This window comes from Sminthopsis crassicaudata, chromosome 2 (assembly GCF_048593235.1).
Source record: "Sminthopsis crassicaudata isolate SCR6 chromosome 2, ASM4859323v1, whole genome shotgun sequence".
Classification (NCBI taxonomy): domain Eukaryota; kingdom Metazoa; phylum Chordata; class Mammalia; order Dasyuromorphia; family Dasyuridae; genus Sminthopsis; species Sminthopsis crassicaudata.
The window spans coordinates 471,232,304-471,249,742 of NC_133618.1; the positions used below are offsets into that span (position 1 = coordinate 471,232,304).

The following is a 17,439-nucleotide window of genomic DNA, read 5'->3' on the forward strand; positions in this document are numbered from 1 at the left end:
TAATTTTATTCAAATCTAAAGGTGTATATCTTCTCCTTTTTTGATCTAAAGAGTCAATTTCTTCAATCACAGGATATGCATGTATAAAATCACTTATATCCTGTCCCTCTCTCTTAGACTTAATCAATGCTTTTTCTAATCTTGGCTGCTTAACAGGCGATTCTGTTTGTGTTTCTGCCTCTTCCCCTCCTCCTTCCTCCACCTCTGAAGGGTTAATTGAGGGAGGAGATGGGAAATGCTCCTGTTGCTCAGAATTGCACTTGACTTCATTGTTATGTGATTCATCCTTTTCACCTAGTTTAGTTGGATCCTCTCCCTCTGGCTCTTTCTTCTTTTTCTTTATTCTATTAACTTATATAATTTCCTAAAGCCAGTTGAATTATATTGTAAGTTTGAAGTGTGTCTTTGGAAATTGAGTTAGGTCCATTTTTGTTATAGTATTGACAAAATTCCTCTCCTACTAATTTCCATTCCTTTAGATCCAGTTCTTTTTCCAGAGAAAAAACAAGGACATATGACCTGCACAGTTTCAGTAATTTCCTCCAAAATTATAATCAATCCTTGGCTTTTCATAACATTGACAATGTTCTCTAAACATTTTCCTTGAACAGAAACAGAAGGCTGTTTTCTAAATATTTGCCCCATTTCACTGAAATTCTACTTTAGCTCTTTAACAAAGTTTACTTATTACTCACACTTATTTCTGGGTCAGAGAGACTTCTCCACTGAGATCTGAATCTTGTCTGTCCCTCTTCGGGTGCCAAAATGTGAAGGTCTGAGCTAGCTCCTCTGAAGGGCTCAGAATAAGTCCTAGTCAGGATAAGCAAAAGTCTTTGCCCCATGTTGTGGGCGCCAAATTGTAAAGTTCTGTTGTCTCTCAATTATAATCCTTCTCTGGGAGGAGGTTTCTTTTCTGTATGTCCTTTTCTCTGTGAGCAGGTTTCTTGGGAGGCTTCTGGAGCCTTCCCCTTGAAAAGCGTGGGATTCTGGACTTGCGAATCCACGGGACGTGTTCTCTTTGACTCAATCCAGACTCTTCTTCAGACTCAATGTTGCCTCTTTTTATCCTCCCAGAGAATGGACTTGTGGGTATTGCAGGGGCTTGTGGGAACTCCTTCAGCCAATGAACTTGCTTCTTTAAAGTATTCCTTTCAAAGGTGAAAACTCCCTTAAAGGTTTGAACTAAAGGTGTGAATTCTGAGCTAGAGAATTGTTAAGAACCAACTTAGCACTTAGTAAGACATATAACACATAATTAGCCTGTGAAGGAAATCCAAAATGCAGGCAGGCAAAATTAGAGGGATTGGGAATTCCATGCAGTGGTTCATAGTCATCTCCCAGAGTTCTTTCACTGGGTGTAGCTGGTTCAGTTCATTACTGATTTGGTTCATCTCATTGTTGAAAATGGCCACATCCATCAGAATTGATCATCATATAGTATTGTTGTTGAAGTATACAATGATTGAGATTAGTATTTACAGGATGATTCTCTGTGCTTTTCTTTTTGTTTTTCCCTATAGAGTGCCTGATTTCCTCCTCATAATGTTGCTGAGTACAGCAGGGTACGAACTTAATTCCATTTATACAAATTTCAGTAAAACAGGACTTTATAAAGTCAGTCCAGTTACATAAAGTGGTTTTCTAGAATAGAATTCAACAATCTGCTCCAGGACTTGACTCATTGGCCTTCTCTACTTTTTTCATTTTTATTGTAGCTTTCTATTTGCTGAAGTGGATTCCTTATTGTCCAGGATAGGATTTGAAAGAGAAGGTAGATATTTTTTCCCTTTCTCCTTTGCCTTTTTTCCAAGAATACCACCCTAACCTTCTGTGATACACTTAAAAAAAAAAAAGTATTTCTTTTCACTATATCTGTATACTGAGGACACAATAATAAAAGGAAGTTTACAGAGCTTTAGAAACAAATACCATTTTATATTCCATCTCTAGGAACTTAGGTAATAAATCCTCTTTTTTTTTTTCCTAGTAATTCTTCTCTTAGGTATTTTGTTCATTTTCTATTTCACTTCAGAGACTGAGAAAAACTGGCTTCAGACTCTGCTAATTAGTAACTGTATGATGTTAGGCACCTCTCTGTCCCTTAGTTTCTTTCATAAAATTACCAAGTTGCATTAGATAATCTTTAAAGTTACTTTTAGGGGCAGCTAGATTGTACAGTGGCTAGAGCACTGGCCCTGAAGTCAGGAGGACCTGAATTCAAATGTGGCTTAACATGTAACACTTCCTAGCTGTGTGACCCCTGGGCAAGTCACTTAACCCCCAATTGTCTCAGCAAAAAAAAAAATAATAATAATATTAATAATAATAATAAAGTTCTTTCTAACTCTAAATCATGTGATCCTATAATTTTGTTTGGCAAAACTGTTTTGGTTTCAGCCCCCTAAAATCTCATCTCTCCTCATCTGTGTCTAGGATTGGTACTTCTCTCACAGGTTCCTATCTGCATGGGTTCATACTTACTCTTATTTAGTTAGTACTCTTTTTTTTTTTTGATCAGATTTTCTAAACTTGTAGATTAAGAGAAAGCTATAGATATAGATTACCTAGATTTAAGCAAAACATTTGACAAATTTTTGTGTTATTTTTATGGGAATGAGCTGGACTAGAGATAAGTATAGTTAGGTTGATTTGCAATTAGTTAAATGCCCAGACCCAGAGAATAGTCATTAATGGTTTGCTGTCATTTTGGAAGGATGTTTTAAGAAGATATATTTATTTTTATTCTCTTTAGTATTTTTTCCCAGTGATTTGGAGAAAAATGATTAGATCATTTGCTTATCAGATTTATAGATGACACAAAATCGTAAAGTATAATTAGCAAACTGGATGGCAGTCAGGATCCAAAAATATTTTGACAGGCTATATTATTAGGTTGATTCTAATAAGACTTAATATGGCTGAATATAAAATTTACACATAAACCAAAAGAAAAAAAAATCAACTTTATACTAGAGGAAGTATGGTTAGATAGCAGTTTGTCACTTTAGGTGTGAGTTATACTAGATTAAGTGTGAGGTCTTTTCCAGCACTCTCCAAGACCTGGTAATGATTCTGTAAGTATGGAAGCTCTCCACCAGGTCTTTGGGCATATGAAGAACTTTTTTGATTACTATAACATAAGGTCATTTACTTAGGCATTGGAGGGGTTGTAAATGTTCTCTGTGTCATAGGAGGGAATACTTATATTAATGAAATCATCAATTCTTGAAATAAGCAGTTAGATGGCATTGTAGATAGAACTCTAGGCCCAGAATTAGGAGGATCTGAGTTTAAATTGTCTCAAACACTTAGTTGATGAATGACCCTGGAGAAGTCATAGCTTCTGTCAGCTTCAATGTCTACAAAAGATCCATGAGCTCATCAATTAAGAAAGTATAAAGAGAAAAGAGAAGGCCCAGAGATGCCCAAATTAATGGTGGTGACATAGATGATGATGAAGCAAAGAAAACTAAAGGGAATGGGAAGGGAGAAAAGTTTCTAACAATATAAAGATAATCACAATGGAAAAGACCTTTGATGCAATGAGCTCTTTGTACCATTCCTGAAGGATATATTTTAGACTATATTGTAGGTAAAGGTCTAAAGCACAACATTTATGGGGTAATAATAAAAGCAATACATTGTATTTGTATATTACTTCACAAAAACCCTATGTAGTATGAAGTATAGGAATTATTTCCTCTATTTGAGAGATTTAAAAATGTTCTGGGATGTTGTGACCTGTCTACCATCACATAACTATCAAGAGCCTGAGCCCAGAATTGGGCTCTCTCAACACCAAAAGCAGAGCAGTCAATAACATCTTTACTTCCATAAAAATTCCATTCTTCAAAAGGTAGAGGAACCAGCAAGGGGAAATTACATTATGGATTCTAATCTCACTAATAGAAAAGAACTTGCTAGTAGATTGGAAATAGTGAAAATCTTAGAGGGGTTGAAGGAAAACTATAAATAATATATATATTCTGTTTTAGACATGTTAGCCTGAAGCAAATTTTATTGATTTAACACTATTCTAAATCTAGATATGTAAATTAGAGAAAGAAATATCCATACTGACATAGTTTAAACATGATTTTGACTATTTCTCTACATCCAAGGCAATTAAGGATAGGGTAATGGAATAAATTAGTGACGTTGACAGGAATATTAAACAAGAAAATTTTTCTAGAATACTATTTGCAGTTATTCCAAAACAATAATTACCAACAATAGTTATTTAATCTTCAATTAGGAGCCAAGATTACATTCTGGTTCTCCCCCATCCCCCTTAGAAAATGCACCAGATTGAATTCTGAAAAGGGAAAGCCAAGAAGGAATCACAGTGAATCATTTTTTTGCTAGCTCAATATGGTTTGGGGAGATGGATAGAGTGGTCTGTGGACTCTGGAGGAGGAGTCTGGCCAGGAACATGTAACTATGGCAACATCTATGAAGAGGAACATTCTAGTGGCCAAGGATTGCAAGGGGGCCAAAAGAGAGTACGAGAGATTTCTGGGGACTCATAAACAAATGCTGAATGCAGGAATGGGTGCCATCTGTCACCTACCATTCAGTGCCAAGTTATACATTCAGGATGGAGGAGTGGTTATGAGCATTGGTGCTAGCTAGCTATCAAACATGGAACAAGTTCTATGAAACAAACAGCTATTACCTCAGGAGGAAAGCAAAGCATCCCAAACCAAAGAATACCCAGCAATTCAGCCACTCTGAACATGAAGAGCCATCCAGCAAACCAATAGTGGCCAAGTCTAGCAGCAACTTCCAAATAGAAACAAGCTGATAGATCAAAACCTGGGTCAGGAATTGCATAATTCAGAAAGACAGTGACCAAACCTTCCTCCAAAGAATAGTATTTTGGGAGCACCAAAACCTTTCAGGACCCCAGCTAGAGCTGTGAAAGCAATAGAAGGATGAAAGAGCATAGAAATTGAGACCAGACATCCCCCTTTTCCAGAAATGTAGAGAGCTCAGCACTACTATAAAATCCAAATTTAAGAAATAACAGAATGAGTGAATAGACAAAAGAACCAAATTATATTATAGTGATAGGAAAGTTCATGATAAGCAGAGAAAAAGAATAAAATACAATTATAAGCAAAGCTCAAAGATGCAGCTTGGACCCAAATCCAATAAAAAAAATCTTAGAAAAGTTAAAGGGGTTAAAAATAATTTTAAAAATCAAATGAAAGCAGTAGAAGAATGGGAAAGAATTCAAGAGAAACAAGGCAAATATGAGTAAGAAATCACGAGGAAATAAAATTTAAATTCATATACATAGTGATGACACATGTTATCCCTTAGAATTTTATCAGCACCATGGATTACAGAGAGACTAATTGAACAAAATATCTGAGAGTAATTTTTTTGTACTTGGCTGATCTTAAAAGAAGAATGGAACTTATGGGAATAGGAAGGCACTAGAGAGGGGAGAAACATGAGAAAGAATGGAGAAAATTAGTTCATTATACAACTAAGAGGGATGGTATGGTGGAGATTAAATGGCACTTGAAGTTGTTTCATCTAATTACTTGAACATCTGATATAGTTAAGAATGCACATAGAGTTGGGTACAGAAATGCACTTTACCCAACAAAGATCTAGGAAGAAAAGGGGTTAGAGTTAGAAGCAAAACAGACCCTTGAGGGGTATGGGACTGTGGGGGAAAAGAGAAGGATAAATATAAAAGAATCGGATAGAAGGAAATATATAGTTAGCAATCATAACTGTTCATGTGAATGGGATGAATTCACCCATTAAAAGTGGATAGCAGACATTAAAAATTAGAATCTAGCAATATGTTGTTTACAAGAAATGCACATGAAACTGAAAGATACAGTTAAAATAAAGATTTGGAGCAGAACCTATTATGTTGCAGTTGAAGAAGAGGGGAAAAAAAGATAGGTGGGTGGTTATTATGATGTCAGATAAACTAAAAGTAAAAAAAAAGACAAAAGAGATAAGCAGAAAAAGTACATTTTGCTAAAAAAGGTACTATAGACAATGGCAATATCAATTCTGAACATATCTGTACCATGTGTAATAGCATCAAAATTCTTAAAGGAAAAGTCAAATGAGTTATAGGAAGAAATAGACAAAAACTATAATAGTGGGGGACCTCCATTTACCTTTCTCAGATAAACAGAATCCTTCAAAAAAGAAAAAGAAACTTTTCAATTAGAGCTCAGTTCCTTCCTTGAACATTCCCTCCAAGACTGAGAATAATGTTCCTGAAATCCTTCTTGAATAAAATAAGAGGGCCTCTGAGTGAGTGGAAAAGAAAATATTTATCTTGGTTGATATAAGCCAATTATTTCAGGGGATAGAGAAAGGCAAAGATTTTTTTTTAAAAAACAAGAGATGTTCTTTATTCAAAACTTGATCTCTCTCTCCTTAATCTATTTCCTAGAACCTTAGTCTTCTTGGCTTTTTATGTCTTTGCTAAAAGGAAAAAATATTTAAAAGGTTTTTAGCCTAGAGAAATAGTTATTTCTTAATATTTTCGGCTAAACTTAAAAAGGAAATGATCATTTCCACTTAGAATTTGTTATATAGAAGGTTAAGAAATCCTGGCATAATATGAAATGCATTCACAATCAACGACTGTCTTCTGGAAGATTATAAATTATTCTAAAACTCAATCCATATGTTACCTCCTATAGAATGTCTTTCCTCATCTTCCTGGCTGCAAATATCTGATCCCAAATTACTTCGCATTTTCTTTGTATATAGTTTATGTTTGCTTACATGTGTACATGTTGTTTCCTCAACTAGTATATAATTTCCTTGGTGGAAGGAATTGTTCTATTTTCATCTTCTTATCCTCAGATAGTTTATCCTCACCTGTATGGTGCCTGATGCGTAGTAAAAATGTAATAAATGCTTGTTGATTAATTGGCTGATTGATAAACTCTAGCTTTTGGGAGAAATAATTTCAAAGAGTAAGGATAGTTACACTAAAATTCTTCAGGGGAAGTCAACCAAGGAGGGATGTAAAACTCTCAAGAATGTGTAACCTGTCACCATGGTGCTTATCTTTAGTTTTTATTTCCTCCAGCCCCAAAATGATGATTTAGGGAGAGGAATAGTGGGAGAAGAGGACGAAGCTTTCTCTGACCCCATTTAGGGATTTTCTTGGCAAAGATACTGGAATGGTTTGCCATTTCCTTTTCAGGTCATTTTACAGATAAGTAACTGAGGCAAACAGAGTTAAGTGGCTTGTCCAGGGTCACACAGTTAATAAGAATATGAGGCTGGATTTGAACTCATGAAAATGAATCTTCCTAATTCCGAGACTAGTGCTATATATTATACCACCTAATTGCTCTTTCTGTGATCTTAGTATGTTTAAAATATGAGTCCTATATTGGCGAGAATAGGAAGAGAGTTAAGATTAGAGATAACAGAGCCCAGCCACAAGGTAAAGACTCTAGAACTGTACGTGTGTTGTAGATTTTATTTTTGAATAACATTTTGTTTCATCCATTGGGTTCCTTCAGACGCAGGCAGCAATATCTGAATCTATGGACTGGCAGTAAGATAGCAGTTTAAACTTCTGTGAAGTGAGCAGCCTCTGCTGTCCAATAAAGATACTACATCCTATAATAAAATAACATTACAAAATATTCCCTTTATTGCTTCATTGCATTAATTTCCAAAAAATTTCTTTCCCTTACCTAATAATCCATTCCTCCTAATAAAGATGTAAAGAAAAAATTGAAAAAGTTAAGCAAACTAACACATCAGTTGTGATAGTTTTATTCAGTATCCCATATCTATGGTCACCCTCCACCTCTTCTATAAAGAAAGGAGTGTGCATTTCCTCATTCTAAAGCCAAAATTGGTTGTTATAATTACATAGCATTCCATTTCAGATTTTTAAAATTTGGTTTACCAAATAATGTATGTCTATTATATTATGTATATTATATTCTTTCTGTTAACATATCAATTTTTGTATATGTATACACACAGTACATACATACTTCCATTTGTCCAATTCTAATTTTAGTGAACTATTTTCTTAAGTTATCTTTTTTACTTTCGATTGCATTTAACCAATTGTATTTTCAAAGGAGTTATTTTGTTCAGTGAATGTTTTTTCTATTTTGCCTATTCTATTTTTAAAATTGTTTTCATTTTCTGTTTTGCCAAATTATTTTAAGAAGTTTTCTTCAGTCAATTTCTGTATTTCTTTTTCCAAGCTGTTAACTTCTCTCCAAACTTTAATTCTCCAGCTATCCAGCTATCCAGCTCTTATTTCTTTTCTCCATTTTTCTTCTATCTTTTAAGATCTTTTTTTTTTGGAACTCTTATCTTTGCTTATATGTGTACATGTTGCTTCCTCAATTAGTATATAAACTCCTTGGTGGAAGGAATTGTTCTATTTTCATCTTTTTGTCCTCAGAACCTAGTATGGGTGCCTGATGTGTAGTCATAATAAATGCTTGTTGATTAATTGATTGATAAACGCTAGATTTTGGGAGAATTTCAAAGGATAGTTACACTAAGAGAGAGCCTTTTGAGCAAGAGACCAGTTTATGCCCTTCTTTGAATCTTCACCTGAAGGCATTTTACCTTTGTTGTCCTTTTCTGGGTTTATTCCTTCCCTATCTCCATAGTAGTTTTCTATAGTCACAGCTCTTTTTGCTATTTTGTTCATCTTTAAAAGTTGAGCTCTGCTCCTAGGGCATTGGGGGAATTTTCTCAAGCTTCTTTTGTAGGGGAACAGGGGCTTCTCACTGACTGCTCTGGGATGAGTGGTGCTGCAGGCTTTCCTGCTGAACTGGGTGGACCTGAGCAAGTCCCTCCTGTTATGCTGGGCTTCCAGAGCTCACAATTTACCTTCCGCAATTGTGTTGGAGGTCTCACAGATGGTTTGCTCATCCATTGGCCTTCTCACCATCCAGAGGTTTTGTCTAGCCTTGATTATGAGGGAAGATGGGGAGAGTTCAGGCAATGTCCTGTCTACTCTCTGCCATTTTCCTTATTTACAATTTCTTAAAGCATGAGCATAATATTCAGTTGCATTTTATTTATCACAATTTGTATACATTCCCCAGTCAATGGACAATAACTTTTTTTTCCTGCTTTTTGCTTCTACAAAAAGTATTTATATGAGCCTTCCAGTGTTTAAAAAAGCTTTCTTTCTATCTTTGACTTTATTGGGATTTGTACCAAATGGTGGTATCTGTATACAAAGGATATGAACATTTAACCACGTTTTAAAAATAACATAATTGCTTTTTAGAATAATTAAATTATTCACAGTTCTTCTGATAGAGTATTAATATGTCCATCTTCCTTTATTTTTTACTATTTTCACTTTTTTAAAAATCTCTTTGTCCATTTGGTTAATATGAAGTAGGTGTTTTCGTTTGTATTTTTGTTTTGTTTTGTTTTAGTGATTGGGTATATTTCTTCATAATGCTGCTAATAATTTGTATTTTTGGGAATTATTCTCTTTTGACTATTTATACTGGGAAATGGGTTTCTATACTTTAATAAATGATTATGATTTCAGAGAAGCATAGCAAAATTTTTGAGTTGATGCAAATGGAAGTAATTAAAACCAGGAAAATAATAAACACAATGATTGTAACAATTTAAATTTAACATAAGATTTAAACAACCACAAATATAGCAAAACTAAAAAATGTATATTTATAATGGCAGAGTGTGAAGACCGAGTTAGTACCCCAGATGCCTTAGAATCAGACAGAGTCAGGATAAGCAAAATTTCTTGGTCTTTATTCTTGGTCTTTAGAAATAGAAGTGAAGGGGATGGACTCAAACTCTCCATGATCTCCCTTCTCCTCATCTACCGGCAAAGTGATTCTGGCTTCCATCCCCTACTCACTCCTACAATTCTCTATATACACCAAAAGATCAAGCCAGCACAGAATAGTGGGAAGGGCCGTTTTCCAATCATATGCTAATAGAGTATTGTCCAATCAGTAATTAGCTTTAAGCGCTCAGTTGTCTGATTCTAGTGCATCTACTCAAGAGTTCCAGCCCTTTACAACAGAGTTTAGTTCTAAGGAACTAAGGTTCCTTCCCTTCTTTGCAAGCCTGACAAACTATAATCATGTTATATGTTCACTCTACATTGATGGATTGATTAATTTTGTTTAACTGATTTTTTTCCTCTGTGTTTCTTTGTTGTAAAGGATGATTCTCTGGATAGGGGAGAAGAAAATAAAAGGGAAGGGCAAAGGAAAAAAGAATTTATTTAGGCTGTACTATATGTCAGATACTGTGATAAGTACTTTTTACAAATATTATCTCATTTGATCCTCACAGCAATCTTTGGGAGGAAGATGCTATTGTTATCCTTATTTTAAGGCAGATAGAAACTGCTTAAGTGACTTGTCCAGGAGCATCCAGTAAGCATTTGATACCCAGTTTGAATACATATGTACAAACATACACAATGTATATGTATATTGTATATACATATTTAATTTTGGTATTTTATATTTCTTTAGATAATTCTCGATATATTTAAATTTTCAATTTTTCTGGCATCTACTTGTATATAATATGCTGTTTTTTATAGTAGTAGGTTCCTAATGTTCTTTTTTTTCCTATTGTAGATATAACTTATAGGGTTCTGAGCAGAGGAGGGCTATGACCAGGTCTGTTCTTGTGGAAGATTATTTAGGCTCCATGGGAAGTGGGAATAATAGATATTATCCTACTTTAAAGGGCATTGAAACTCAGAGAGGGGAAAGGACAAGCTCAAAATCCCATGGCTGGTAATTGGCAGTCCTTGGAACCAACCTCAGTGTTCTTTGGGTCCCCAAATGACAGCCACTATCATTTATCAAGCATCTATGTGAAAACACTGTGGCAAATACTGAGGGGATATAAAATCTAAAATAAAACAGTCCCTGTTGCCTAAAAGCTGACATTTTAAGACAATATGATATTCACACAGATGAGTATAAAGCAAAATAATTTGAATAAAGAATACCTTATCTAAAAAGTTATGTCAAACTCAAAAAGAAACAAATTATGCCACCTTGGAGGGAGCATCATTAACATTTTGTTGTAAAGTTGTTTCAGTCATTTCAGTCACTCCCATTTGGGGTTTTCTTGGCAAGTCTACTAGTGTGGTTTATGATTTCTTTCTCCAACTCATTTTATTGAACTGAGGCAAATGGGGTTAAGTGACTTGCCCAGAATAATACAATTAGAAAGTATCTGAAACTGGGTTTGAACTCACGGTGAATCTTCCTGATTCCAAGCTAGTTGTTCCATGTTGTATTATATTTTTGTTTATTTTATTAAACATTTCCCAGTTACATTTTAATCTAGTTCAGATGGCACTGGGAGTTAGGCACAAGGCAGCCATAGTTTGCCATTTCTGATGTAGAAGATGATACTTGAATGAACTTTTAAAGCTCTAGGATTCCTAAAAGGCAGAGGTGAGTAGAGAATGCATCTTTGCATGGGCGCAGTGTGTAAAGGCACAGACACGCAGAGAGACTAAAAGCAGGAAGGCTAATTAGGAAGTTCTTAATTGAGGACAGGAATGTCTGAGTGGAGAGAAGATTAACAAGACATGGAGGAAGAGATGACAAACTAATTAGAATGATAGATAAAAGTACTTTTTACATACAAATATAGGCAAATGACAGTTCTTTCCCTTTAGAGGGTTAAATCCTGCATGGGAAAAATAATACATAAAGGGAGGCTAAAAATAGAGCCATGAGGAGTTGTGCCCATGTAGGACAAAGTGTTTTTTGATCATTCCTCCATCAATGGCAATCTGAAAAATAAAGGATTATCCAATCAGGATAGCTGAGTGTCAGAGTGGCTATGGGGATAGAGTGAGGGAGAGGCAATAGTCAAGATTATGATCCTGAGTTACTGGGATAATAAAAATAGGATTACAATACAAATAGGAAAATTTGAGGAAGAAACAAACTTGGGGAGAAAATAATGAATTTTGATAGAAAAATGAATGGAAAAGGCCATCTTCTTTTCTTTTCCTCCTCTTCCTTTTTCTTTATTTCACTGGGGAAGTCAGCTGCCTGTGAGTAACTGCTACAAATGTGGAGCTGACTGCAGCACAGTTGTGTCCTGCCCAGAGTGTATCAGAGATAGGATTTCTGCCTAGATCTTCCTGACTCCAATACTCTCAAGCAATTTCTCTAACCCTTATTTTAATATGAGGTCTTCCTGTCATAACACAAAGGCCCCTGTGGATAACATGTATTTAAATAATCTTAAGGTACCTGTTGAGCTTCTTTTATAAATCTTATTTTTTATTCCTATCTCTTTCCCTATCAACAACAAACTCACCTTCTAAGAGGTCAGAGCCAGCCTACTGAGGCAAAATTCCAGCTTCTGAGCCTCTGTTACTCTAACCTAACCTTGATGGATTGTTTCCCCAAACTCTCATCCCATTCTGCAACATCCATCTCTCATGTACCAGCTCTAGGCCTGATATGGTCTGAATTATACAATGAAAGGAGTGTATCTGGTATCATTCTGATGGAGAAAGTTGGAGTTAGGCTTTATGAGGTTTCCATGGAGACAAGCTAGCACTGCTGTGTCTTTATGGAAATGTGAAAGACAAAGAGTTATGGCCTGTGACTCATAAGGGGAAGATCAGAGATCTTCCCTCAGCTTTCCCCCTCTTACCCATGGTTATCCATGGGCTTAGATTTATTTGAAGATTTGGAAACTTTATTATTAGACTTGGTCAGGGAAAAATTACTGGTAACAATGAAGACTGGGGAAATGAATGACTGTAGGGAAGGAACACTGGGCTACTGGTCACTGGATTCTAGCTTTGATTTTGTTTTTTTCCATATGTAACCTTCCAAATGTTACTTTCCCTGTCTGGGTCTCAGTTTCCCCATATGTAAAATTAAAATTAGATAGCTTTTGTTGTCCTTACACTACTAACTTCAGAAGTATAAAGCTGTAAACTTGCAAAAACATAATTTTTAAAGCTCAATTATTTAAATTTATTTTAAAGTTTTATTAATTTGAAAAAATAAATTTGAATTTTCAATTTTAGGAATTTGGGATACCCTATCATTATGCATTGCCTCTAAAACAGTTTCTGGATGATACTGATCTCATTATGTGGAGCCATAGAAAAGGTTCTCTTGCTTGGACACTTTAGTCACTTGAGTTGTATCTTCAACAATAGATTTAATTTTCTTGAAGGATCACATCAGAACTTGATCCTTGGTTATGTGCACTAAAATTTGTTCTTTGGATAACACATCTAGTATTACAGTATAGTCACTTAATAGCAACTGCTAAAAGTTTTGGGGGGGTTTTCCCCATAAAATTCAAACATTAAATAGAGTAATAGTGTCTATGTGGAATTTTAATAACAAACATTAATATTTTTAAATTGTCCATAATTAACCTTTCAAATGATTTCTCCAAGTTTATTGTATTGATACTTCTTTTTAAAATTTACTTTAATTTATGCAATAAAACAAACATTTCCATAACAGTACAATAAAAAGATGATTGCACATGAAACTGCAAATTCATTATGTACAACTTGTTATTCACTTTAAATATACGACAAAATTATCATGCAAATTTCCTTCCTCCTGTTTTTATCTTTCTTCTTCACCTTAGAGATGGCTACCATTAAACACAACTATATATATATGCATATATATGTAACATTATTCTATATTCCTATATACTTCTGTTTTTCAGTTCTTTCTCTGGATGCAGTGTCTTTATATGTCACAATAGTCAAAACGACATTCAAAGTCATCCTTAAAACAATGTTGCTGTTACTGTATGCAGTGTTCTCTTAACTGCTCATTTTACTATTTCCTGCAAGTCTTTCCATCGTTTTCTAAGATCATTGATATTTCTAAGTTTTCTAGAGGAAGTCTTTCCCACACCCTTTAAATTCCAATATTAACATAATAAACTTCTTTCTAAGTTAAGTATTTCTTATTTATACTTTATATTGCTTGTTTGTGCACTTCTGTAAGCATTAAGAAGTCGGTGACTATCTTTGGCTTCTTTTTGTACCCCATTCTACCCCACTTAGCACAGTACCTGGTACGTAATAGGAACATAACTGTTAATTAATTGATTGATTGAAATTGATTAATTGAAGTAATTAAAACTTAAAACTTACAATGACTTTTGAGACACATACATGTCCTTGCTCCCTGTTGAATACGGACTGTTTCATTATATTATATCCCCAGCTCCCAGCACACAGTAATGTCAGCTGATTGTGACATTCTATGTTCTAATTAATAGGAGCTTAATAAATATTGAAATGTCTTAGAACATTCTATGTTCTCGTTAATAGCTTAATAAACGTTTTTATTGAAGTATCTTCCAGCCCTGTGATGAATGCTTTGTTTTAAAGCTCTTACAGCTTTGGCATTCTATCGTTCTAGAGCTCTTTCCAATTCTAACATTCTAATAGTTTAAAAAAAAAAGAAGAAGAAAATTCTTTCCAGCCCAATTTTTGATGACTGGTGAATGATTTGGCCGATCCCCAAGGGATATTCTGGCAGGTAGCTCGAGTTTTATATTGTGTTTGCGCAGGCGCAGCTCCTGTCAGACTGGGAATGCGCGCGCAGCCTGATGCGGTTTGTGGGGACGTCTGTTCGGAGGCGCCTCCTTTGTCTGTGGTAAGTTCGTCCCCGGGGACCTCGAACACCAGATAGTGGCTCGGGCATCTGACCAGCTTCCCCATGCCTAAGTAAGATCCGAGCTGCTCTCCGCGCTGGGGGAGGGGCCGGAGCCCAGAGGTGCGAGCAAAGCCGTGCCTTAAAGGGACCTTGGGGGCGCCCGACAAGCTTTCCCTTCTGCGCCTGTGCCGAGGCCCGGCCCCGCCCACTCCTCGCCTCACCTCTTTTTTCAGAGTTTGACTCCGCCTACCTGTCACTGCATTCTTTCTTGAGAAGGGTGAGAAAAGCCTTCTGTATCGGAGGGGCTGGGAGAAGAGATGAGTTTAGGAAGGCAGAATTAAAAGGGATCTTGGAGGCTTTTTTAAAAGTCCTGTGTTTTGTTCCAGCCATTCTAAAGCATTCAAAAAAGCTATTGGTCTGCAGTTTTGTTGTCTCTCATTATCTTGAAGTGTAAGCTCCTTGAGGGCAGGGGATTGTCTTTTGCAATATATTTTATTTTTATTTATTTTTTTTTTTTGTATACCTAGCGCTTAGCATAGTGCCTGGCACATAGCAGGTGCTTAATAAATGTTTATTGCTTGATAGAAGAAGAAATTCAAATGGAAGATGATTTAAGCTGTCATACAGCAAATTAGTGACAATTACGATTAATTCATTAAACAAATTTATTAAACCCCTACCATGTTCCCAGATATTGTGCTATGGCAATGAAGAATCCTAAGATTAAAAAGAAAAAAAACCTCCCTGATCTGGATTTTTAATTTTTTTTTTTTTTTTTTTTTTTTTTTTTTGCTGAGGCAATTGGGGTTAAGTGACTTGCCCAGGGTCACACAGTCAGGAAGTGTTAAGTGTCTGAGGTGGGGATTTGAACTCAGGTCCTTCTAACTTCAGGGCTGGTGCTCTATCCACTGAGCCACTTAGCTGCACAACCTGATCTGGATTTTACATATATCTTTATGTACAAAGATGAATAAATAAAGAATGATCGCAGGAGCAGGACACTAAAAACTGGGAAGAACAGAAAAATTCTCTTCTAAGAAATGACATTTGAACTTACATTTGATCCTTGAAGGAAATTGGGAAGAGTCTTAGATGAGGGAGTATTATTCTATTAGCCAACAAACTTTTATTAAGCACCTACAGTGTGCTAGGCACTATACTAGGTATTGAGGTACAAAGACAAATGTGATTTTTTTTTTTTCTGCTTAGGAGAAAGCTTTTGCAAAGATAGGGAGATAGAAATTGAAATGACATTTATGGTTATTTGTAAGTAGAGTAGTTTGGTTGGGATGTAGAGTTTGTAAATATGAGCAATATGTAGTAAACCTGGAAAGGTAGGTGGTGGTCAGATTGTAAATGACATTAAATGCCAGAGAGCTTCATATTTTATCCTTGAAACAAAAGGGGTAACTAGAGATTCCTGAGCTGGAAAGTGATTTGAACCTCAAAGCTTGATGACTTATGAAGCTTGGGATGAGTGGATTCTGGCTAAATCAACAACTAATCTGCTGCTAATCTCCTGAGAATCTCACTTTTCCTGGTTTTTTTTGGTTTTGTTTTGGTTTTTTTGATGACTTTAAAGTTTAGAATATATAATGCAGTTTTATCACTTTAAAAAATTATTAACTTAAGCAACTTTGTAAGAAAAAAACACACTCTTCGTTAATCACATTCCTTTATGATCTCAAATATACATTTGTTCAAATTGATCCCTACAAACAGTACACTATAATAATTATTATTTTTACACATTGTTATCAATGGAGCATGCAGTAGTTTATTGAGAGGCAATCTTGGAGTTAGGAAGACTTGGGTTTAAGTCCTTCTTCTGACACATAATGTCAAGGTCAGCCTGGAAAAACCGTTTTAACTTTTCAGAGTGGTAGGCACTTTTCCTAAGACTTTTTCTAAGACTGTAAGTTGCTGACAAGATAATGTATATGTTTGTCATTTTTCATAGCCATGAAGTAAAATGCAGTTAGCTTGGTTATTCCCATTGTGTTGCTAGTTTTTTCCATTTTTTTTTTTATCATAAAAATGGCTTCTCTATAACTATCCTTGTATAAATTATATGCTTCTAAAGCATAAAGAATTACAAAATCCTACAGTTTTTTGTAATTCATTTCTCTCTTGATATATCAACAGTCATTAGGAAATTTTGCTAAAGAGTTCACTTTTAGCAAACAAATTCCCAGAGATGGTGTTCCTGTTGACCTGGGAATTAAAAAATGTGCATAGTTTTTCTCACTAAAGGAGAATTACTTCCCAGATAGTTTCTTTATTAATTACAATTAAGAAGAATTTCACATACCTAAAACCTCTATGATATACACAATTTGTTAGTGACTAATATACATATACTTGTACATTTTCTTTCTCTCTTTCTCATTTAGATAAAATATCTATCTAGCCAGGGATGAAGTTGAGAATCTAGAGAGTAGGAGGAAGAGAAAATTCAGTACAACATTTAGAGTTCTGTGCTGGAAATTGTACAAGATATCTTTATGAATGAGGAAAGTCATCCTTGCCTTCATAGAACATACAATCTAGTAGGAGAATACAACACATTATTAATAATATGGTAGGGCATAAATTGAAACAAAGTACTGTGCTTGGATATGACTTCAAATGCAGTCTTATTTGGCCCTAGGAAACTATATTTGACAAGTAATAATAATGACACCTAATATATCTGTGGTATTGTAAAGTTTATAAACCATTTCCCCCAAATAAACCATATACTATATAATATAAATATTATTATCTTAATTTTTCA

General features: G+C 35.0%; 1 protein-coding gene across 4 annotated transcripts in view; it reads left to right on the forward strand.

The window, feature by feature from the left end:
- The window catches only part of ZNF79 (zinc finger protein 79), a 66,199-nt gene that overhangs the window by 14,808 nt on the left and 33,952 nt on the right, over positions 1-17,439 (forward strand). The window contains exon 7 of one of the 4 annotated variants that reach the window (XM_074293171.1): positions 11,874-11,891. In XM_074293171.1, coding sequence (XP_074149272.1) covers positions 11,874-11,891 — 18 coding nt within the window. Of the gene's footprint in view, positions 1-11,873; positions 11,892-14,562; positions 14,664-14,685; positions 14,941-17,439 lie in introns of those variants that run through there. The other 3 variants (XM_074293162.1, XM_074293164.1, XM_074293163.1) reach the window with 3 other exon arrangements.